Consider the following 23464-nt stretch of genomic DNA (forward strand, 5'->3'; position numbering starts at 1 on the left):
AGTGTCATTATTGGGTGTTGTGTGGAGATTGATGACAAAGAAAGGAACATTTAATCAATTTTAGAATGAGGCTGTAACGTAACAAAATGTGAAAAAATTCAAGGGGTCTGAATACTTTCTGAATGGACTGTAGATGCTACAAACACACAGTACAAGCATTAGAATGAGAAGAACTGTGGCATTCTGATACAGAACACTCACATTATTAGCAACATGTGCATTACAGAGCAAGAGCAGGCAAATCACAACTGAAATGTACGTCATTTTATTTGTATTCTTTTATTTTATTTTAAACTTAATGTTTGAAATAAATCGCTTAATCAATTACTGTTCCAAATAGATTTGTGATGCTCCAATTAAAAATAAAAAAAACTTACCACATAATAAAATGGAATTGAATTAATACATGTGTTTACCTGTGCTGTTGACCGTCACTGAGTTGAGGTCAATATTGAAAACTGTGATGTTTTGAGCAGCATTTATCAAAACAGTGCCAATCTCTGTGATATTAGGGACCGAGGGGGAGCTGAATGCTACATTTACAGTATTGATGATGGATCCAGAGCTGGGAACAAATGAGAGATAACATGTTAGATAGAAAGTGACATCAATTTAAATCAACACACAACATGTAATGCAAATAAATCACCTGAATTCTGTCACATCCAAACTGTTGAACGAGGTGAAAGCTGATCGATAGAAAGGTTCAAGCTGGAAGACAAAACAAGAAACAGATGAATTTTAAACAAACAACTTACTGTCAATTAAAAGTTGACTGTATTACTGTAACCTACCCCTCTCGTTAGGACATTCACATCTTCATTGTTTTGGGAGGCTCACCTGAGTTTTAATCAGCAATGCTCGGGTTTGAAAGGCCTGAGAAGATGGATTTGATAGATCAGAGGTAAATGTCTCTCCTCTGGACCTGAACACCACAGGAACCCTAGTGATTGCAATAGCGGTAGTTGCAGTTGTCGTGGCTGTGACGATGGCGGTAGTGATGACAGGAGTAGCCGTTGTCGTTGTGGTGGCATTTGATGCACTAGTGACGGTTGTTGTGGGTAAAGCTGTAACAGTCGTTGTCGACACACCAGTGATGACTGAAGAGGGTTCAAAAGTTGTTGTCGACACACCAGTGATGACTGAAGAGGGTTCAAAAGTTGTTGTCGACACACCAGTGATGACTGAAGAGGGTTCAAAAGTTGTTGTCGACACACCAGGGACGGTTGAAGTGAGTTCTTCTGTTTTTGTCAATGCAACACTTACGGTTGTAGTGGGTGCAGCTGTAATTGTTGTTGTCAATGCACCAGTTACGGTTGTAATGGGAACAGCTGTAACCGTTGATGTTGACACACCAGTTACGGTCGTAGTTGGTTCACCAGTTGTTGACGATGAACCAGTAACAGTTGTAGTGGATTCACCAGTTGTTGTTGACACACCAGTGATGGTTGTAGAAGGGTCATTAGTTGTTGTAGAAACACCAGTGATTGTCGTAGTGGGTTCACCAGTTGTTGTCGACACAGCAGTGACTGTTGATGTGGGTTGAACAGTTGTTTTTGTTGACTCAGTGATGGTTGTAGTGGGTTCACCAGTTGTTGTTGATGAATCAGTGACGGTTGTAGTGGGTTCACCAGTTGTTGTTGATGAATCAGTGACGGTTGTAGTGGGTTCACCAGTTGTTGTCGATGCCCCAGTAACAGTTGTAGTGGGTTCACCAGTTGTCGTCGACACACCAGTGATGGAAGTAGTGGGTTCACCAGTTGTTGATGAAACAGTGATGGTTGTAGTGGGTTCACCGGTTGTTGTCGATGCCCCAGTAACAGTTGTTGACACAACAGTGACTGTTGTAGTGGGTTCACCAGTTGTTTTTGTTGACTCAGTGACAGTCGTAGTGGGTTCAACAGTTGTTGTCGATGCACCATTCACGGTTGTAGTTGTTTCACCAGTTGTTGTCGACACAGTAGTGACTTTTGTTGTGGGTTCACCAGTTGTTTTTGACACACCAGTGATGGTTGTAGTGGGTTCATCAGTTGTTGTTGATGAAACTGTAACGGATGTAGTGGGTTCACCAGTTGTTGTCCCACCAGTGATGGTCGTAGTGGGTTCACCAGTTGTTGATGATGACTCAGTTATAGTTGTAGTGGGTTCACCAGTTGTTGATGTCACACCAGTGATGGTTGTAGTGGGTTCACCAGTTGTTGATGATGACTCAGTTATAGTTGTAGTTGTTTCACCAGTTGTTGTCGACACAGCAGTGACTTTTGTTGTGGGTTCACCAGTTGTTTTTGATGCATCAATGGTGGTTGTAGTGGGTTCACCAGTTGTTGTTGACACACCAGTGATGGTTGTAGTGGGTTCACCAGTTGTTTTTGATGCATCAATGGTGGTTGTAGTGGGTTCACCAGTTGTTGTTGACACACCAGTTATTGTCGTAGTGGGTTCACCAGTTGTTGATGACACACCAATGATAGTTGTAGTGGGTTCACCAGTTGTTGTTGACACACCAGTGATGGTTGTAGAAGGTTCATTAGTTGTTGTAGAAACACCAGTGATTGTCGTAGTGGGTTCACCAGTTGTTGTTGACACACCAGTGATGGTTGTAGTTGATTCACCAGTTGTTGATGAAGACTCAATGATAGTTGTAGTGGGTTCACCAGTTGTTGTCAACACAGCAGTGACTGTTGTAGTGGGTTCATCAGTTGTTGTTGATGAAACTGTAACGGATGTAGTGGGTTCACCAGTTGTTGTCAACACAGCAGTGACTGTTGTAGTGGGTTCACCAGTTGTTGTCACACCAGTGATGGTTGTAGTGGGTTCACCAGTTGTTGATGTCACACCAGTGATGGTTGTAGTGGGTTCACCAGTTGTTTTTGATGACTCAGTTATAGTTGTAGTGGGTTCACCAGTTGTTGATGTCACACCAGTGATGGTTGTAGTGGGTTCACCAGTTGTTGATGTCACACCAGTGATGGTTGTAGTGGGTTCACCAGTTGTTGTTGACACACCAGTGATGGTTGTAGTGGGTTCACCAGTTGTTGTTGACACACCAGTGATGGTTGTAGTTGGTTCACCAGTTGTTGACGAAGACTCAATGATAGTTGTAGTGGGTTCACCAGTTGTTGATGTCACAGTGGGTTCCAGTGATGGCACCAGTGGGTTCACCAGTTGGGTTCACCAGTTGTTGACGACACACCAATGATAGTTGTAGTGGGTTCACCAGTTGTTGTTGACACACTAGTGATGGTTGTAGTGGGTTCATCAGTTGTTGTTGATGAAACTGTAACGGATGTAGTGGGTTCACCAGTTGTTGTCACACCAGTGATGGTTGTAGTGGGTTCACTCAGTTGTTGTTGATGATGGTTGTAGTGGGTTCAGTGATATAGTTGTAGTGGGTTCACCAGTTGTTGATGTCACACCAGTGATGGTTGTAGTGGGTTCACCAGTTGTTGATGTCACACCAGTGATGGTTGTAGTGGGTTCACCAGTTGTTTTTGATGCATCAATGGTGGTTGTAGTGGGTTCACCAGTTGTTGTTGACACACCAGTGATGGTTGTAGTGGGTTCACCAGTTGTTGTTGACACACCAGTGATGGTTGTAGTTGGTTCACCAGTTGTTGACGAAGACTCAATGATAGTTGTAGTGGGTTCACCAGTTGTTGATGTCACACCAGTGATGGTTGTAGTGGGTTCACCAGTTGTTGACGACACACCAATGATAGTTGTAGTGGGTTCACCAGTTGTTGTTGACACACTAGTGATGGTTGTAGAAGGTTCATTAGTTGTTGTAGAAACACCAGTGATTGTCGTAGTGGGTTCACCAGTTGTTGTTGACACACCAGTGATGGTTGTAGTGGGTTCATCAGTTGTTGTTGATGAAACTGTAACGGATGTAGTGGGTTCACCAGTTGTTGTCACACCAGTGATGGTTGTAGTGGGTTCACCAGTTGTTGTTGATGACTCAGTTATAGTTGTAGTGGGTTCACCAGTTGTTGTTGTCACACCAGTGATTGTCGTAGTGGGTTCACCAGTTGTTGTCGACACAGCAGTGACTGTTGATGTGGGTTGAACAGTTGTTTTTGTTGACTCAGTGATGGTTGTAGTGGGTTCACCAGTTGTTGTTGATGAATCAGTGACGGTTGTAGTGGGTTCACCAGTTGTTGTTGATGAATCAGTGACGGTTGTAGTGGGTTCACCAGTTGTTGTCGATGCCCCAGTAACAGTTGTAGTGGGTTCACCAGTTGTCGTCGACACACCAGTGATGGAAGTAGTGGGTTCACCAGTTGTTGATGAAACAGTGATGGTTGTAGTGGGTTCACCGGTTGTTGTCGATGCCCCAGTAACAGTTGTTGACACAACAGTGACTGTTGTAGTGGGTTCACCAGTTGTTTTTGTTGACTCAGTGACAGTCGTAGTGGGTTCAACAGTTGTTGTCGATGCACCATTCACGGTTGTAGTTGTTTCACCAGTTGTTGTCGACACAGTAGTGACTTTTGTTGTGGGTTCACCAGTTGTTTTTGACACACCAGTGATGGTTGTAGTGGGTTCATCAGTTGTTGTTGATGAAACTGTAACGGATGTAGTGGGTTCACCAGTTGTTGTCCCACCAGTGATGGTCGTAGTGGGTTCACCAGTTGTTGATGATGACTCAGTTATAGTTGTAGTGGGTTCACCAGTTGTTGATGTCACACCAGTGATGGTTGTAGTGGGTTCACCAGTTGTTGATGATGACTCAGTTATAGTTGTAGTTGTTTCACCAGTTGTTGTCGACACAGCAGTGACTTTTGTTGTGGGTTCACCAGTTGTTTTTGATGCATCAATGGTGGTTGTAGTGGGTTCACCAGTTGTTGTTGACACACCTGTGATGGTTGTAGTGGGTTCACCAGTTGTTTTTGATGCATCAATGGTGGTTGTAGTGGGTTCACCAGTTGTTGTTGACACACCAGTTATTGTCGTAGTGGGTTCACCAGTTGTTGATGACACACCAATGATAGTTGTAGTGGGTTCAACAGTTGTTGTTGACACACCAGTGATGGTTGTAGAAGGTTCATTAGTTGTTGTAGAAACACCAGTGATTGTCGTAGTGGGTTCACCAGTTGTTGTTGACACACCAGTGATGGTTGTAGTTGGTTCACCAGTTGTTGATGAAGACTCAATGATAGTTGTAGTGGGTTCACCAGTTGTTGTCAACACAGCAGTGACTGTTGTAGTGGGTTCATCAGTTGTTGTTGATGAAACTGTAACGGATGTAGTGGGTTCACCAGTTGTTGTCAACACAGCAGTGACTGTTGTAGTGGGTTCACCAGTTGTTGTCACACCAGTGATGGTTGTAGTGGGTTCACCAGTTGTTGATGATGACTCAGTTATAGTTGTAGTGGGTTCACCAGTTGTTGATGTCACACCAGTGATGGTTGTAGTGGGTTCACCAGTTGTTGATGTCACACCAGTGATGGTTGTAGTGGGTTCACCAGTTGTTTTTGATGACTCAGTTATAGTTGTAGTGGGTTCACCAGTTGTTGATGTCACACCAGTGATGGTTGTAGTGGGTTCACCAGTTGTTGATGTCACACCAGTGATGGTTGTAGTGGGTTCACCAGTTGTTTTTGATGCATCAATGGTGGTTGTAGTGGGTTCACCAGTTGTTGTTGACACACCAGTGATGGTTGTAGTGGGTTCACCAGTTGTTGTTGACACACCAGTGATGGTTGTAGTTGGTTCACCAGTTGTTGACGAAGACTCAATGATAGTTGTAGTGGGTTCACCAGTTGTTGATGTCACACCAGTGATGGTTGTAGTGGGTTCACCAGTTGTTGACGACACACCAATGATAGTTGTAGTGGGTTCACCAGTTGTTGTTGACACACCAGTGATTGTTGTAGAAGGTTCATTAGTTGTTGTAGAAACACCAGTGATTGTCGTAGTGGGTTCACCAGTTGTTGTTGACACACCAGTGATGGTTGTAGTGGGTTCATCAGTTGTTGTTGATGAAACTGTAACGGATGTAGTGGGTTCACCAGTTGTTGTCACACCAGTGATGGTTGTAGTGGGTTCACCAGTTGTTGTTGATGACTCAGTTATAGTTGTAGTGGGTTCACCAGTTGTTGTTGTCACACCAGTGATGGTTGTAGTGGGTTCACCAGTTGTTGTTGTCACACCAGTGATGGTTGTAGTGGGTTCACCAGTTGTTGATGATGACTCAGTTATAGTTGTAGTGGGTTCACCAGTTGTTGTTGACACAGCAGTGACTTTTGTTGTGGGTTCACCAGTTGTTGTTGACACACCAGTTATAGTTGTAGTGGGTTCACCAGTTGTTGTTGTCACACCAGTGATGGTTGTAGTGGGTTCACCAGTTGTTGATGATGACTCAGTTATAGTTGTAGTGGGTTCACCAGTTGTTGTTGACACACCAGTGATTGTTGTAGTGGGTTCACCAGTTGTTGATGTCACACCAGTGATGGTTGTAGTTGGTTCACCAGTTGTTGACGAAGACTCAATGATAGTTGTAGTGGGTTCACCAGTTGTTGATGTCACACCAGTGATGGTTGTAGTGGGTTCACCAGTTGTTGACGACACACCAATGATAGTTGTAGTGGGTTCACCAGTTGTTGTTGACACACCAGTGATGGTTGTAGAAGGTTCATTAGTTGTTGATGTCACACCAGTGATGGTTGTAGTGGGTTCACCAGTTGTTGATGATGACTCAGTTATAGTTGTAGTTGTTTCACCAGTTGTTGTTGACACACCAGTTATAGTTGTAGTGGGTTCACCAGTTGTTGTTGTCACACCAGTGATGGTTGTAGTGGGTTCACCAGTTGTTGATGTCACACCAATGATAGTTGTAGTGGGTTCTACAGTTGTTGTTGACACACCAGTGATGGTTGTAGAAGGTTCATTAGTTGTTGTAGAAACACCAGTGACAGTCGTGGTTGGTTCAACAGTTGTTGTCGATGCACCATTCACGGTTGTAGTTGTTTCACCAGTTGTTGTCGACACAGTAGTGACTTTGGTTGTGGGTTCACCAGTTGTTTTTGATGCATTAATGATGGTTGTAGTGGGTTCACCAGTTGTTGTTGACACACCAGTGATGGTTGTAGTGGGTTCACCAGTTGTTGACGACACACCAATGATAGTTGTAGTGGGTTCACCAGTTGTTGTTGACACACCAGTGATGGTTGTAGAAGGTTCATTAGTTGTTGTAGAAACACCAGTGATTGTCGTAGTGGGTTCACCAGTTGTTGTTGACACACCAGTGATGGTTGTAGTGGGTTCATCAGTTGTTGTTGATGAAACTGTAACGGATGTAGTGGGTTCACCAGTTGTTGTCACACCAGTGATGGTTGTAGTGGGTTCACCAGTTGTTGTTGATGACTCAGTTATAGTTGTAGTGGGTTCACCAGTTGTTGTTGTCACACCAGTGATGGTTGTAGTGGGTTCACCAGTTGTTGTTGTCACACCAGTGATGGTTGTAGTGGGTTCACCAGTTGTTGATGATGACTCAGTTATAGTTGTAGTGGGTTCACCAGTTGTTGTTGACACACCAGTGATTGTTGTAGTGGGTTCACCAGTTGTTGATGTCACACCAGTGATGGTTGTAGTGGGTTCACCAGTTGTTGATGATGACTCAGTTATAGTTGTAGTGGGTTCACCAGTTGTTGTTGACACACCAGTTATAGTTGTAGTGGGTTCACCAGTTGTTGTTGTCACACCAGTGATGGTTGTAGTGGGTTCACCAGTTGTTGATGTCACACCAATGATAGTTGTAGTGGGTTCTCCAGTTGTTGTTGACACACCAGTGATGGTTGTAGAAGGTTCATTAGTTGTTGTAGAAACACCAGTGACAGTCGTGGTTGGTTCAACAGTTGTTGTCGATGCACCATTCACGGTTGTAGTTGTTTCACCAGTTGTTGTCGACACAGTAGTGACTTTGGTTGTGGGTTCACCAGTTGTTTTTGATGCATTAATGATGGTTGTAGTGGGTTCACCAGTTGTTGTTGACACACCAGTGATGGTTGTAGTGGGTTCACCAGTTGTTGATGTCACACCAGTGATGGTTGTAGTGGGTTCACCAGTTGTTGATGATGACTCAGTTATAGTTGTAGTGGGTTCACCAGTTGTTGATGTCACACCAATGATGGTTGTAGAGGGTTCACCAGTTGTTGATGATGACTCAGTTATAGTTGTAGTTGTTTCACCAGTTGTTGTCGACACAGCAGTGACTTTTGTTGTGGGTTCACCAGTTGTTGTTGACACACCAGTGATGGTTGTAGTGGGTTCATCAGTTGTTGTTGATGAAACTGTAACGGATGTAGTGGGTTCACCAGTTGTTGTTGACACACCAGTGATGGTTGTAGTGGGTTCATCAGTTGTTGTTGATGAAACTGTAACGGATGTAGTGGGTTCACCAGTTGTTGTCACACCAGTGATGGTTGTAGTGGGTTCACCAGTTGTTGATGATGACTCAGTTATAGTTGTAGTGGGTTCAACAGTTGTTGATAATGACTCAGTTATAGTTGTAGTGGGTTCACCAGTTGTTGATGTCACACCAGTGATGGTTGTAGTGGGTTCACCAGTTGTTGATGTCACACTAGTGATGGTTGTAGTGGGTTCACCAGTTGTTGTTGACACACCAGTGATGGTTGTAGTGGGTTCACCAGTTGTTGTTGACACACCAGTGATGGTTGTAGTGGGTTCACCAGTTGTTGTTGACACATCAGTGATGGTTGTAGTGGGTTCACCAGTTGTTTTTGTTGACTCAGTGATGCTTGTAGTGGGTTCATCAGTTGTTGTTGATGAAACTGTGAAGGATGTAGTGGGGTCACCAGTTGTTGTCAACACAGCAGTGACTGTTGAAGTGGGTTCACCAGTTGTTGTTGATGACTCAGTTATAGTTGTAGTGGGTTCACCAGTTGTTGTCACACCAGTGATGGTTGTAGTGGGTTCACCAGTTGTTGATGATGACTCAGTTATAGTTGTAGTGGGTTCACCAGTTGTTGTTGACACACCAGTGATGGTTGTAGTGGGTTCACCAGTTGTTGTTGACACACCAGTGATGGTTGTAGTGGGTTCACCAGTTGTTGATGACAAACCAGTGATGGTTGTAGAAGGTTCATTAGTTGTTGTAGAAACACCAGTGATTGTCGTACTGGGTTCACCAGTTGTTGTCAACACAGCACTGACTGTTGAAGTGGGTTGAACAGTTGTTTTTGTTGACTCAGTGATGGTTGTAGTGGGTTCATCAGTTGTTGTTGACACAACAGTGACTGTTGTTGTGGGTTCACCACTTGTTTTGGTTGAATCAGCGACAGTCGTAGTGGGTTCAACAGTTGTTGTCGACGCACCATTCACGGTTGTAGTGGGTTCACCAGTTGTTGTTGACACACCAGTGATGGTTGTAGTGGGTTCATCAGTTGTTGTTGATGAAACTGTAACGGATGTAGTGGGTTCACCAGTTGTTGTCACACCAGTGATGGTTGTAGTGGGTTCAACAGTTGTTGATAATGACTCAGTTATAGTTGTAGTGGGTTCACCAGTTGTTGTTGACACATCAGTGATGGTTGTAGTGGGTTCACCAGTTGTTGATGACACACCAATGATAGTTGTAGTGGGTTCACCAGTTGTTGTTGACACACCAGTGATGGTTGTAGAAGGTTCATTAGTTGTTGTAGAAACACCAGTGATTGTCGTAGTGGGTTCACCAGTTGTTGTCGACACATCAGTGATGGTTGTAGTGGGTTCACCAGTTGTTGTCGACACAGCTTTGACTGTTGATGTGGGTTGAACAGTTGTTTTTGTTGACTCAGTGATGCTTGTAGTGGGTTCATCAGTTGTTGTTGATGAAACTGTGAAGGATGTAGTGGGTTCACCAGTTGTTGTCAACACAGCAGTGACTGTTGAAGTGGGTTCACCTGTTGTTTTTGTTGACTGAGTGATGGTTGTAGTGGGTTGATCAGTTGTTGTTGATGAAACAGTGATGGTTGTAGTGGGTTCACCAGTTGTTGTCAATGCGCCAGTAACAGTTGTTGACACAACAGTGACTGTTGTTGTGGGTTCACCAGTTGTTTTTGTTGACTCAGTGACAGTCGTAGTGGGTTCAACAGTTGTTGTCGACGCACCATTCACGGTTGTAGTTGTTTCACCAGTTGTTGTCGACACAGTAGTGACTTTTGTTGTGGGTCCACCAGTTGTTGTTGACACACCAGTGATGGTTGTAGTGGGTTCACCAGTTGTTGACGACACACCAGTGATAGTTGTAGTGGGTTCACCAGTTGTTGTTGACACACCAGTGATGGTTGTAGTGGGTTCACCAGTTGTTGTTGACACACCAGTGATAGTTGTAGTGAGTTCACCAGTTGTTGTTGACACACCAGTGATGGTTGTAGTGGGTTCACCAATTGTTGATGATGACTCAGTTATAGTTGTAGTGGGTTCACCAGTTGTTGTTGACACACCAGTGATGGTTGTAGTGGGTTCACCAGTTGTTGATGTCACACCAGTGATGGTTGTAGTGGGTTCACCAGTTGTTGATGTCACACCAGTGATGGTTGTAGTGGGTTCACCAGTTGTTGTTGACACACCAGTGATGGTTGTAGTGGGTTCACCAGTTGTTGTTGACACACCAGTGATAGTTGTAGTGGGTTCACCAGTTGTTGTTGACACACCAGTGATGGTTGTAGTGGGTTCACCAGTTGTTGATGATGACTCAGTTATAGTTGTAGTGGGTTCACCAGTTGTTGTTGACACACCAGTGATGGTTGTAGTGGGTTCACCAGTTGTTGATGTCACACCAGTGATGGTTGTAGTGGGTTCACCAGTTGTTGATGTCACACCAGTGATTGTTGTAGTGGGTTCACCAGTTGTTGTTGTCACACCAGTGATGGTTGTAGTGGGTTCACCAGTTGTTGATGATGACTCAGTTATAGTTGTAGTTGTTTCACCAGTTGTTGTCGACACAGCAGTGACTTTTGTTGTGGGTTCACCAGTTGTTTTTGATGCATCAATGGTGGTTGTAGTGGGTTCACCAGTTGTTGTTGACACACCAGTGATGGTTGTAGTGGGTTCACCAGTTGTTGTTGACACACCAATGATAGTTGTAGTGGGATCAACAGTTGTTGTCGACGCACCATTCACGGTTGTAGTGGGTTCAACAGTTGTTGTTGACACACCAGTGATGGTTGTAGTTGGTTCACCACTTGTTTTTGTTGACTCAGTGACAGTCGTAGTGGCTTCAAGAGTTGTTGTCGATGCACCATTCACTGTTGTAGTTGTTTCACCAGTTGTTGTCGACACAGTAGTGAAAGTCGTAGTGGGATCAACAGTTGTTGTCGACGCACCATTCACGGGTGTAGTGGGTTCACCAGTTGTTGTTGACACACCAGTGATGGTTGTAGTGGGTTCACCAGTTGTTGATGAAGACTCAATGATAGTTGTAGTGGGTTCACCAGTTGTTGTTGACACACCAGTGACTGTTGTTGTGGGTTCACCAGTTGTTTTTGATGCATCAATGATGGTTGTAGCGGGTTCACCAGTTGTTGTTGACACACCAATGATGGTTGTAGTGGGTTCACCAGTTGTTGATGATGACTCAGTTATAGTTGTAGTGGGTTCACCAGTTGTTGATGTCACACCAGTGATGGTTGTAGTGGGTTCACCAGTTGTTGTTGTCACACCAGTGATGGTTGTAGTGGGTTCACCAGTTGTTGATGTCACACCAGTGATGGGTGTAGTGGGTTCACCAGTTGTTGATGATGACTCAGTTATAGTTGTAGTGGGTTCACCATTTGTTTTTGATGCATCAATTGTGGTTGTAGTGGGTTCACCAGTTGTTGTTGACACACCAGTGATGGTTGTAGTGTGTTCACCAGTTGTTGATGACACACCAATGATAGTTGTAGTGGGTTCACCAGTTGTTGTTGACACACCAGTGATGGTTGTAGAAGGTTCATTAGTTGTTGTAGAAACACCAGTGACAGTTGTAGTGGGTTCACCAGTTGTTGTTGTTGACTCTGTGATGGTTTTAGTGGAATCAACAGTTGTTTTTGTTGACTCAGTGACAGTCGTAGTGGGATCAACAGTTGTTGTCGACGCACCATTCACGGTTGTAGTGGGTTCACCAGTTGTTGTTGACACACCAGTGATGGTTGTAGTGAGTTCACCAGTTGTTGATGAAGACTCAATGATAGTTGTAGTGGGTTCACCAGTTGTTTTTGTTGACTCAGTGATGGTTGTAGTGGGTTCACCAGTTGTTGTCAACACAGCAGTGACTGTTGAAGTGGGTTCACCAGTTGTTTTTGTTGACTCGGTGATGGTTGTAGTGGGTTCATCAGTTGTTGTAGAAACACCAGTTATTGTCGTAGTGGGTTCACCAGTTGTTGATGACACACCAATGATAGTTGTAGTGGGTTCACCAGTTGTTGTTGACACACCAGTGATGGTTGTAGAAGGTTCATTAGTTGTTGTAGAAACACCAGTGATTGTCGTAGTGGGTTCACCAGTTGTTGTCGACACAGCTTTGACTGTTGATGTGGGATGAACAGTTGTTTTTGTTGACTCAGTGATGCTTGTAGTGGGTTCATCCGTTGTTGTTGACACACCAGTGATGGTTGTAGTGGGTTCATCTGTTGCTGTTGATGAAACTGTGACGGATGTAGTGGGTTCACCAGTTGTTGTCAACACAGCAGTGACTGTTGAAGTGGGTTCACCAGTTGTTTTTGTTGACTCAGTGATGGTTGTAGTGGGTTCATCCGTTGTTGTTGACACACCAGTGATGGTTGTAGTGGGTTCATCAGTAGTTGTTGACACAACAGTGACTGTTGTTGTGGGTTCACCAGTTGTTTTTGTTGACTCAGTGACAGTCGTAGTGGGTTCAACAGTTGTTGTCGGGTTCACCAGTTGTTAGTGACTTTTGTTGTGGGTTCACCAGTTGTTTTTGATGCATCAATGATGGTTGTAGTGGGTTCACCAGTTGTTGTTGACACACCAGTGATGGTTGTAGTGGGTTCACCAGTTGTTGTTGACACACCAGTGATAGTTGTAGTGGGTTCACCAGTTGTTGTTGACACACCAGTGATGGTTGTAGTGGGTTCACCAGTTGTTGTTGACACACCAGTGATAGTTGTAGTGGGTTCACCAGTTGTTTTTGTTGACTCAGTGATGGTTGTAGTGGGTTCACCAGTTGTTGTCAACACAGCAGTGACTGTTGAAGTGGGTTCACCAGTTGTTTTTGTTGACTCAGTGATGGTTGTAGTGGGTTCATCAGTTGTTGTAGAAACACCAGTTATTGTCGTAGTGGGTTCACCAGTTGTTGTTGACACACCAGTGATGGTTGTAGTGGGTTCACCAGTTGTTGACGACACACCAGTGATAGTTGTAGTGGGTTCACCAGTTGTTGTTGACACACCAGTCATGGTTGTAGTGGGTTCACCAGTTGTTGTTGACACACCAGTGATAGTTGTAGTGGGTTCACCAGTTGTTGTTGACACACCAGTGATGGTTGTAGTGGGTTCACCAGTTGTTGTTGACACACCAGTGATAGTTGTAGTGGGTTCACCAGTTGTTGTTGACACACCAGTGATGGTTGTAGTGGGTTCACCAGTTGTTGATGATGACTCAGTTATAGTTGTAGTGGGTTCACCAGTTGTTGTTGACACACCAGTGATGGTTGTAGTGGGTTCACCAGTTGTTGATGTCACACCAGTGATGGTTGTAGTGGGTTCACCAGTTGTTGATGTCACACCAGTGATGGTTGTAGTGGGTTCACCAGTTGTTGTTGTCACACCAGTGATGGTTGTAGTGGGTTCACCAGTTGTTGATGATGACTCAGTTATAGTTGTAGTGGGTTCACCAGTTGTTGTTGACACACCAGTGATGGTTGTAGTGGGTTCACCAGTTGTTGTTGACACACCAGTGATAGTTGTAGTGGGTTCACCAGTTGTTGTTGACACACCAGTGATGGTTGTAGTGGGTTCACCAGTTGTTGATGATGACTCAGTTATAGTTGTAGTGGGTTCATCCGTTGTTGTTGACACACCAGTGATGGTTGTAGTGGGTTCATCAGTAGTTGTTGACACAACAGTGACTGTTGTTGTGGGTTCACCAGTTGTTTTTGTTGACTCAGTGACAGTCGTAGTGGGTTCAACAGTTGTTGTCGACGCAGTAGTGACTTTTGTTGTGGGTTCACCAGTTGTTTTTGATGCATCAATGATGGTTGTAGTGGGTTCACCAGTTGTTGTTGACACACCAGTGATGGTTGTAGTGGGTTCACCAGTTGTTGACGACACACCAGTGATAGTTGTAGTGGGTTCACCAGTTGTTGTTGACACACCAGTGATGGTTGTAGTGGGTTCACCAGTTGTTGATGATGACTCAGTTATAGTTGTAGTGGGTTCACCAGTTGTTTGTTGATGTAGTGGGTTCACCAGTGATGGTTGTAGTGGGTTCACCAGTTGTTGATGTCACACCAGTGATGGATGTAGTGGGTTCACCAGTTGTTGTCAACACAGCAGTGATGGTTGTAGTGGGTTCACCAGTTGTTTTTGTTGACTCAGTGACTGTTGTTGTGGGTTCACCAGTTGTTTTTGTTGACTCAGTGACTGTTGTTGTGGGTTCACCATTCACGGTTGTAGTTGTTTCACCAGTTGTTGTCGATGCCCCAGTAACAGTTGTAGTGGGTTCACCAGTTGTTTTTGTTGACTCTGTGATGGTTGTAGTGGGTTCAACAGGTGTTTTTGTTGACTCAGTGATGGTTGTAGTGGGTTCAACAGTTGTTGTCGATGCACCATTCACGGTTGTAGTTGTTTCACCAGTTGTTGTCGATGCCCCAGTAACAGTTGTAGTGGGTTCACCAGTTGTTGTCGACACAGCAGTGACTTTTGTTGTGGGTTCACCAGTTGTTTTTGTTGACTCAGTCATGGTTGTTGTTGGTTCATCAGTTGTTGTTGACACACAAGTGATGGTTGTAGTGGGTTCACCAGTTGTTGTTGACACACCAGTGATGGTTGTAGTGGGTTCACCAGTTGTTGTTGACACACCAGTGATTGTTGTAGTGGGTTCACCAGTTGTTGTTGATGAACCGATGACCGCTCTTGTGTGTTCACCAGTTGTTTTTGTAGACTCTGTGATGGTTGTAGTGGGTTCACCAGTTGTTGTTGATAAAACAGTGATGGTTGTAGTGCGTTCACCAGTTGTTGATGAAACAGTGTCGGTTGTAGTGGGTTCACTAGTGGTTTTTGTTGTCTCAGTGACGGATGTAGTGGGTTCACTAGTGGTTTTTGTTGTCTCAGTGACGGATGTAGTGGGTTCACTAGTGGTTTTTGTTGTCTCAGTGACGGATGTAGTGGGTTCACTAGTTGTTTTTGATAACAACACCTGTTTTGGTTGTAGTCGGTGCATAAGTTGTTTTTGATGCACCAGTGCCTTTTGAAGTGATTTCACTAATAGTTGTCGATGCATTAGTGACAGTTGTAGTGGGGTCACCAGTTTTTGGTGGTGAATCATTGTCGGTTGTATTGGGCTCACCAGTTTTCGTCGATGCATCAATGGCTGTTGCAGTGTGTTCACCATTCGTTGTCGATGTGTCAGTGACGGTTGTAGTTTTTTCACCAGTTTTTCTGGATGAATGACTGATCGTTGTGGTGGGTTCACCAGTTGTTGTCGATGACCAAGAAACGATTGTAATGGGTTCACCATTAGTTTTTGATAACTCATTGGTAGTTGTAGTGGGATCACGAGTTGTTCTTGCTGAATCAGTGACGTTTGTAGTTGTTCACCAGTTTTTGTCGATGCATCTTTGATGGTCGTAGAGGGTTCACCAGTTGTTGATGCATCTTTGATGGTTGTAGAGGGTTCACCAGTTGTTGATGCATCTTTGATGGTTGTAGAGGGTTCACCAGTTGTTGATGCATCTTTGATGGTCGTAGAGGGTTCACCAGTTGTTGATGCATCTTTGATGGTTGTAGAGGGTTCACCAGTTGTTGATGCATCTTTGATGGTTGTAGAGGGTTCACCAGTTGTTGATGCATCTTTGATGGTTGTAGTGGTTGCAGTTGTAGGATTCATAGTAATGGCCACTATTGTTCAACATAAACAGAGTAAAATGTATCTGATTAAAATTGTAACAATGACATCATAGATATATATTCCAAAATGTCTAATTCTTATGAATACAAGTCCCTTACCCATTAGAAGGAGCGCTGTTGCTATAACCTGGCATAGACTCATCATATGTGTTCTTTGAGAATTATCATCTGAAGAAATAAATATACAATACAATGGATTTGGTTAAAGCACAACTGTTCAAAATGGGAGAGGAAAACTTTGGTTACTCGCCCTACAATCTAACCACGAGGCTCCCTGCCATCCTATAGAAAGGTGTGTACAGCAGTAGTTATATAGGATGAACCTTAACTAAAATACAGTACAGTTCAAACCCGACTGAATTAAATATGGTTTAAATGTGTTTTTTTCTCACCCATCTACACACAATACCCCATAAAGACTGTTTTTCAAACATGTTTCTAAAAATGTTTGCTAATTTATTGAAAATGAAGAACAGAAATATCAAATTTACATAAGTATTCACACCCCTGCGTTAATACATTTTAGATTCACATTTCAAAGCGGTACAGAATCATCTTTGACAATGATTACAGGTGTGAGTCTTTCTGGGTAAGTCTCTAAGAGATTTGCACATCTGGGTTTTAAAATATTTGCACATTATTATTTTAAAAATTCTTCAAGTTCTGTCAAGTTGGTTGTTGATAACTTGGTATTTTATCAGGATCCCCATTAGCTGCTGCGAAAGGAGCAGCAACTCTTCCTGGGGTCCACACACAAAACATAAAACAGAACATAATACAGAACATTATTAGACAAGAACAGCTCAGGGACAAAAGTATATCAATTTAAAAATGGCACACGAAGACAACATATCAATATATACACACAAACTATCTAGGACAAATAGGGGAGAGGCGTAGTGTCGTGATGTGTTTCTTTATCTGTTTTTTTTAAACCCGGTTTGCTGTTCATTTGAGCAAAATGAGATGGACGGAAGTTCCATGCAATAATGTCTCTATATAATACTATACGCTTTCTTGATTTTTTTTCTGAATTTGGGGATTGTGAAAAGACTCCTGGTGGCATGTCTTGTGGGGTAGAAATAAATATCATTGTGAGACAGCCATAGATTTTCACGCCGATTTAAGTCAAAACTGTAACTAGGCCACTTAGGAACATTCAATATCATCTTGGTAAGCAACTCCAGTATACTGTATATTTGGCCTTGTGTTTTTATTTATTTATTTAATTTTTTATTTCACCTTTATTTAACCAGGTAGGCAAGTTGAGAACAAGTTCTCATTTACAATTGCGACCTGGCCAAGATAAAGTAAAGCAGTTCGACACATACAACGACACAGAGTTACACATGGAGTAAAACAAACATACAGTCAATAATACAGTATAAACAAGTCTATATACGATGTGAGCAAATGAGGTGAGATAAGGGAGGTAAAGGCAAAAAAAAGGCCATGGTGGAAAAGTGAATACAAAATAGCAAGTAAAACACTGGAATGGTAGATTTGCAGTGGAAGAATGTGCAAAGTAGAAATAAAAATAATGGGGTGCAAAGGAGCAAAATAAATAAATAAATAAAATACAGTACGGAAAGAGGTAGTTGTTTGGGCTAAATTATAGGTGGGCTATGTACAGGTGCAGTAATATGTGAGCTACTCTGACAGTTGGTGCTTAAAGCTAGTGAGCGAGATAAGTGTTTCCAGTTTCAGAGATTTTTGTAGTTCGTTCCAGTCATTGGCAGCAGAGAACTGGAAGGAGAGGCGGCCAAATAAAGAATTGGTTTTGGGGGTGACTAGAGAGATATACCTGCTGGAGTGTGTGCTACAGGTGGGAGATGCTATGGTGACCAGCGAGCTGAGATAAGGGGGGACTTTACCTAGCAGGGTCTTGTAGATGACATGGAGCCAGTGGGTTTGGCGACGAGTATGAAGCGAGGGCCAGCCAACGAGAGGGTACAGGTCGCAAATTGTGGGTAGCATATGGGGCTTTGGTGACAAAACGGATTGCACTGTGATAGACTGCATCCAATTTGTTGAGTAGGGTATTGGAGGCTATTTTGTAAATGACATTGCCGAAGTCGAGGATTGGTAGGATGGTCAGTTTTACAAGGGTATGTTTGGCAGCATGAGTGAAGGATGCTTTGTTGCGAAAAAGGAAGCCAATTCTAGATTTAACTTTGGATTGGAGATGTTTGATATGGGCCTGGAAGGAGAGTTTACAGTCTAACCAGACACCTAAGTATTTGTAGTTGTCCAGGTATTCTAAGTCAGAGCCGTCCAGAGTAGTGATGTTGGACAGGCGGGCAGGTGCAGGTAGCGATCGGTTGAAGAGCATGCATTTAGTTTTACTTGTAGTTAAGAGCAATTAGAGGCCACAGAAGGAGAGTTGTATGGCATTGAAGCTTGCCTGGAGGGTTGTTAACACAGTGTCCAAAGAAGGGCCAGAAGTATACAGAATGGTGTCATCTGCGTAGAGGTGGATCAGAGACTCACCAGCATCAAGAGCGACATCAATGATGTATACAGAGAAGAGAGTCGGTTCAAGAATTGAACACTGTGGCACCCCCATAGAGACTGCCAGAGGTCCGGACAGCAGACCCTCCGATTTGACACACTGAACTCTATCAGAGAAGTAGTTGGTGAACCAGGCGAGGCAATCATTTGAGAAACCAAGGCTGTCGAGTCTGCCGATGAGGATGTCGTGATTGACAGAGTCGAAAGCCTTGGCCAGATCAATGAATACGGCTGCACAGTAATGTTTCTTATCGATGGCGGTTAAGATATCGTTTAGGACCTTGAGCGTGGCTGAGGTGCACCCATGACCAGCTCTGAAACCAGATTGCATAGCAGAGAAGGTATGGTGAGATTCGAAATGGTCGGTAATCTGTTTGTTGACTTGGCTTTCGAAGACCTTAGAAAGGCATGGTAGGATAGATATAGGTCTGTAGCAGTTTGGGTCAAGAGTGTGTCCCCCTTTGAAGAGAGGGATGACCACAGCTGCTTTCCAATCTTTGGGAATCTCAGACGACACGGAAGAGAGGATGAACAGGCTAGTAATAGGGGTGGCAACAATTTCGGCAGATAATTTTTAGAAAGAAAGGGTCCAGATTGTCTAGCCCGACTGATTTGTAGGGGTCCAGATTTTGCAGCTCTTTCAGAACATCAGCTGAACGGATTTGGGAGAAGGAGAAAAAGGGAAGGCTTGGGCGAGTTGCTGTGGGGGGTGCAGTGCTGTTGACCGGGGTAGGAGTAGCCAGGTGGAAAGCATGGCCAGCCGTAGAAAAATGCTTATTGAAATTCTCAATTATGGTGGATTTATCAGTGGTGACAGTATTTCCTATCTTCAGTACAGTGCGCAGCTGGGAGGAGGTGTTCTTATTCTCCATGGACTTTATAGTGTCCCAGAACTTTTTTGAGTTAGTGTTGCAGGAAGCAAATTTCTGCTTGAAAAAGCTAGCCTTTTAGGTTTTTGTCCTGCTGAAATGTGAATTTGTCTCCAGCTATAAGGGTCCTGTGTGTAGCTGGTGTAAAGAGTCAGGACAGCAGATATGAGTACTCAAATTTACAAAGTGACATCGCGAGCCCACAAAGACGGACCGAATTACAATAAACAATCACTCACAAACACAACATGGGGAATAGTGGGTTAAATAAGAAACAAGTAATTGGTTGAGTGAAGCCAGGTGTGATAAGACAAAGACAGAACAAATGGAAAATGAAAGTGGATCGACGGTGGCTAGAAAGCCGGTGACCTCGACTTCCGACGAAGTCGGACCCTCTCCTTGTTCGTTCGGCGGAAGTCGTGACACCAGCGCCTGCTGGGGAGCAGACTGAACCAGGTTTTCATATATTTTTATCCTAAAAAATGACCTAGTCCTTGCCTACGACAAGCATACCCATAACATGATACAGCCACCATCATGCTTGAAAATATGAAGAGAATTACCTCGTGATGTGTTGTAATGGATTTGCTCCAAACCTAAAGCTTTGTGTTCAGGATATAAAGTACATTTCTTTGCAAATGAGCAGTTTTATACTTTTGTGCCTTATTGCAAACAGAATATTTCTATTATGTACAGGATTCCTTCTTTTCAAAAAAATGTAACCTTTATTTAAGTGCGATTTTTATTTTATTTACCTTTATTTAACCAGGCAAGTCAGTTAAGAACAAATTATTATTTTCAATGATGGTGTAGGAACAGTGGGTTAACTGCCTGTTTAGGGGCAGAAGAACCTTGTCAGCTCGGGGATTTGAACTTGCAACCATTTCAGTTACTCATCCTCGCTCATCAACTCATCCCTGACCGCTGGCTACATTTACATTTACATTTAAGTCAGAGAGCGAGAGTTGCACCCCTTCTGAAAAAACCTACACTCGATCCCTCCGATGTCAACAACTACAGACCAGTATCCCTTCTTTCTTTTCTCTCCAAAACTCTTGAACGTGCCGTCCTTGGCCAGCTCTCCCGCTATCTCTCTCAGAATGACCTTCTTGATCCAAATCAGTCAGGTTTCAAGACTAGTCATTCAACTGAGACTGCTCTTCTCTGTATCACGGAGGCGCTCCGCACTGCTAAAGCTAATTCTCTCTCCTCTGCTCTCATCCTTCTAGACCTATCGGCTGCCTTCGATACTGTGAACCATCAGATCCTCCTCTCCACCCTCTCTGAGTTGGGCATCTCCGGCGCGGCCCACGCTTGGATTGCGTCCTACCTGACAGGTCGCTCCTACCAGGTGGCGTGGCGAGAATCTGTCTCCTCACCACGCGCTCTCACCACTGGCGTCCCCCAGGGCTCTGTTCTAGGCCCTCTCCTATTCTCGCTATACACCAAGTCACTTGGCTCTGTCATAACCTCACATGGTCTCTCCTATCATTGCTATGCAGACGACACACAATTAATCTTCTCCTTTCCCCCTTCTGATGACCAGGTGGCGAATCGCATCTCTGCATGTCTGGCAGACATATCAGTGTGGATGACGGATCACCACCTCAAGCTGAACCTCGGCAAGACGGAGCTGCTCTTCCTCCCGGGGAAGGACTGCCCGTTCCATGATCTCGCCATCACGGTTGACAACTCCATTGTGTCCTCCTCCCAGAGTGCTAAGAACCTTGGCGTGATCCTGGACAACACCCTGTCGTTCTCAAATAACATCAAGGCGGTGGCCCGTTCCTGTAGGTTCATGCTCTACAACATCCGCAGAGTACGACCCTGCCTCACACAGGAAGCGGCGCAGGTCCTAATCCAGGCACTTGTCATCTCCCGTCTGGATTACTGCAACTCGCTGTTGGCTGGGCTCCCTGCCTGTGCCATTAAACCCCTACAACTCATCCAGAACGCCGCAGCCCGTCTGGTGTTCAACCTTCCCAAGTTCTCTCACATCACCCCGCTCCTCCGCTCCCTCCACTGGCTTCCAGTTGAAGCTCGCATCCGCTACAAGACCATGGTGCTTGCCTACGGAGCTGTGAGGGGAACGGCACCTCAGTACCTCCAGGCTCTGATCAGGGCCTACACCCAAACAAGGGCACTGCGTTCATCCACCTCTGGCCTGCTCGCCTCCCTACCACTGAGGAAGTACAGTTCCCGCTCAGCCCAGTCAAAACTGTTCGCTGCTCTGGCCCCCCAATGGTGGAACAAACTCCCTCACGACGCCAGAACAGCGGAGTCAATCACCACCTTCCGGAGACACCTGAAACCCCACCTCTTTAAGGAATACCTAGGATAGGATAAAGTAATCCTTCTCACCCCCCCTTAAAAGATTTAGATGCACTATTGTAAAGTGGCTGTTCCACTGGATGTCATAAGGTGAACGCACCAATTTGTAAGTCGCTCTGGATAAGAGCGTCTGCTAAATGACTTAAATGTAAATGTTAAATGTCATCCAATGTGTTAACCACTAGGCTACCCTGCCACCCCAATCTATTAATTTGGTTAGTATTGTGGACTAACTACAGTGTTGTTGATCCATCTTCTGTTTTCTCCTATCACAGCTATTAAACCCCCTAGAGTCGATGTCCCCTGCGAAAATCTAATTAGCATAATAAAACAACTCTCCATAAAAATCTAGCAGTTTAAGCTAGTTATATTCGGTGTCTCAATCGACCACATACACTGATATCACACGTCCACATCTGCTGTGAATCCACTTCCGCTCTCACCTTCCCGGGATCATTCTGTATACTCCCAGTGGCAATGATGTAACCCAGAAAGGGGATGGTGGAGTGATGAAATTCACACATCTCTGCTTTGACAAAAATCTGGTTCTCCAGGAGGCGTTGGAGAACCTGTCGGACGTAAAACACATGTTCTTGGGTGGAGAGGGAGAAGACGAGGATGGCATCGAGAAAGACGAAGACCAAATGGTTCAACATGTCATGGGGAACATTAACCAGAGCCTGGAACAAAGCAGGGGTGATGGTAAGGCCAAATCACATGACCATATACTCGTAGTGACTGCTGGCTGTGTTAAAGGCAGTCTTCCACTCCTCCCCTTCCCGTATCCGCACCAGGTGGTAGGCGTTCCCTAGGTCCAACTTGGAGAACATGGTCACCTCCTGGAGCGGCTCGAAGGCCGAGGAGATGACTGGTTGCGGGCAGCGATTCTTCACCGTGATATCGTTGAGACACCGGTAGTCAATACACAGGCTCAGGGTTTTGTACTTCTTCTCCACAAAGAAGAACCCTGCACCGGCGGGGGAGGCAGAAGGACCGTTGAACCCTGCAGATAGGGAGTCCTCAATGTAGGTCTTCATAGCCTTGGTCTCTAGACCTGACAGAAAGCACAGTCGTCCCCGGGTCGGAGTGGTCCATGGGAGAAGGTCAATCTCGCAGTCATAGGGTCGGTGCGGCAGAAGCGAAGTAGCCCGGGCCTTAATGAACACCTCCCGGAGGGCCTGGTACTCCATGGGAATGGCGGAAAGGTCCGGGGCAACTTCCGAGCCCCCAGGAAGATGACCAGGGGCAGGCTGCGCTGAATTCAGACAATAGGCATGGCAGAATGGGCTCCAGCCCATGATGGCACCAGCAGACCAATCAGTGAGAGGATTGTGTCACTGGAGCCAGGAGAATCCCAATAATACAGGAACCTGAAGAGACTTAATGAGCAGGAATTGAATCGTCTCGCTGTGGTTCACTGACACACGTAAATTGATGGGGGTGGTATTGTGGTTGACCCGGCCTATAGAGCGCCCGTCCAGTGCTCTAACGTCCATGGGAATGGAGAGGGGCTGAGTGGGGATGTCCGGCTCAGAAGCCAGGGTAGCGTCCATAAAGCTCTCATTGGCCACAGAGTCAATGAGTACCTGGGGAGATTTTGACTGGTTCTCCCACAGCAAAATGGTATGAAAAGTTCTTCATATGGCTCATCAGAGTACTTGCTCCTACCGGTGATTCTGTTTT

At 44.6% G+C, this 23464-nt stretch overlaps 1 protein-coding gene across 1 annotated transcript; it reads right to left on the minus strand.

Annotated features, from left to right (window-relative positions):
• Positions 1–267: 267 nt before the first annotated feature.
• On the minus strand, positions 268–23079 carry LOC135572725 (mucin-2-like). Its single transcript, XM_065021152.1, has 4 exons — positions 22504–23079; positions 22225–22350; positions 841–2877; positions 268–711 (listed from the first exon to the last, which is right to left on the minus strand). The coding sequence occupies exons 1-4, from the start codon at positions 23077–23079 to the stop codon at positions 646–648; spliced, it is 2805 nt and encodes a 934-aa protein (XP_064877224.1). The 3' UTR covers positions 268–645.
• Between the last annotated feature and the right edge of the window lie 385 nt (positions 23080–23464).

Source organism: Oncorhynchus nerka, linkage group LG8 (assembly GCF_034236695.1).
Source record: "Oncorhynchus nerka isolate Pitt River linkage group LG8, Oner_Uvic_2.0, whole genome shotgun sequence".
Classification (NCBI taxonomy): Eukaryota; Metazoa; Chordata; class Actinopteri; order Salmoniformes; family Salmonidae; genus Oncorhynchus; species Oncorhynchus nerka.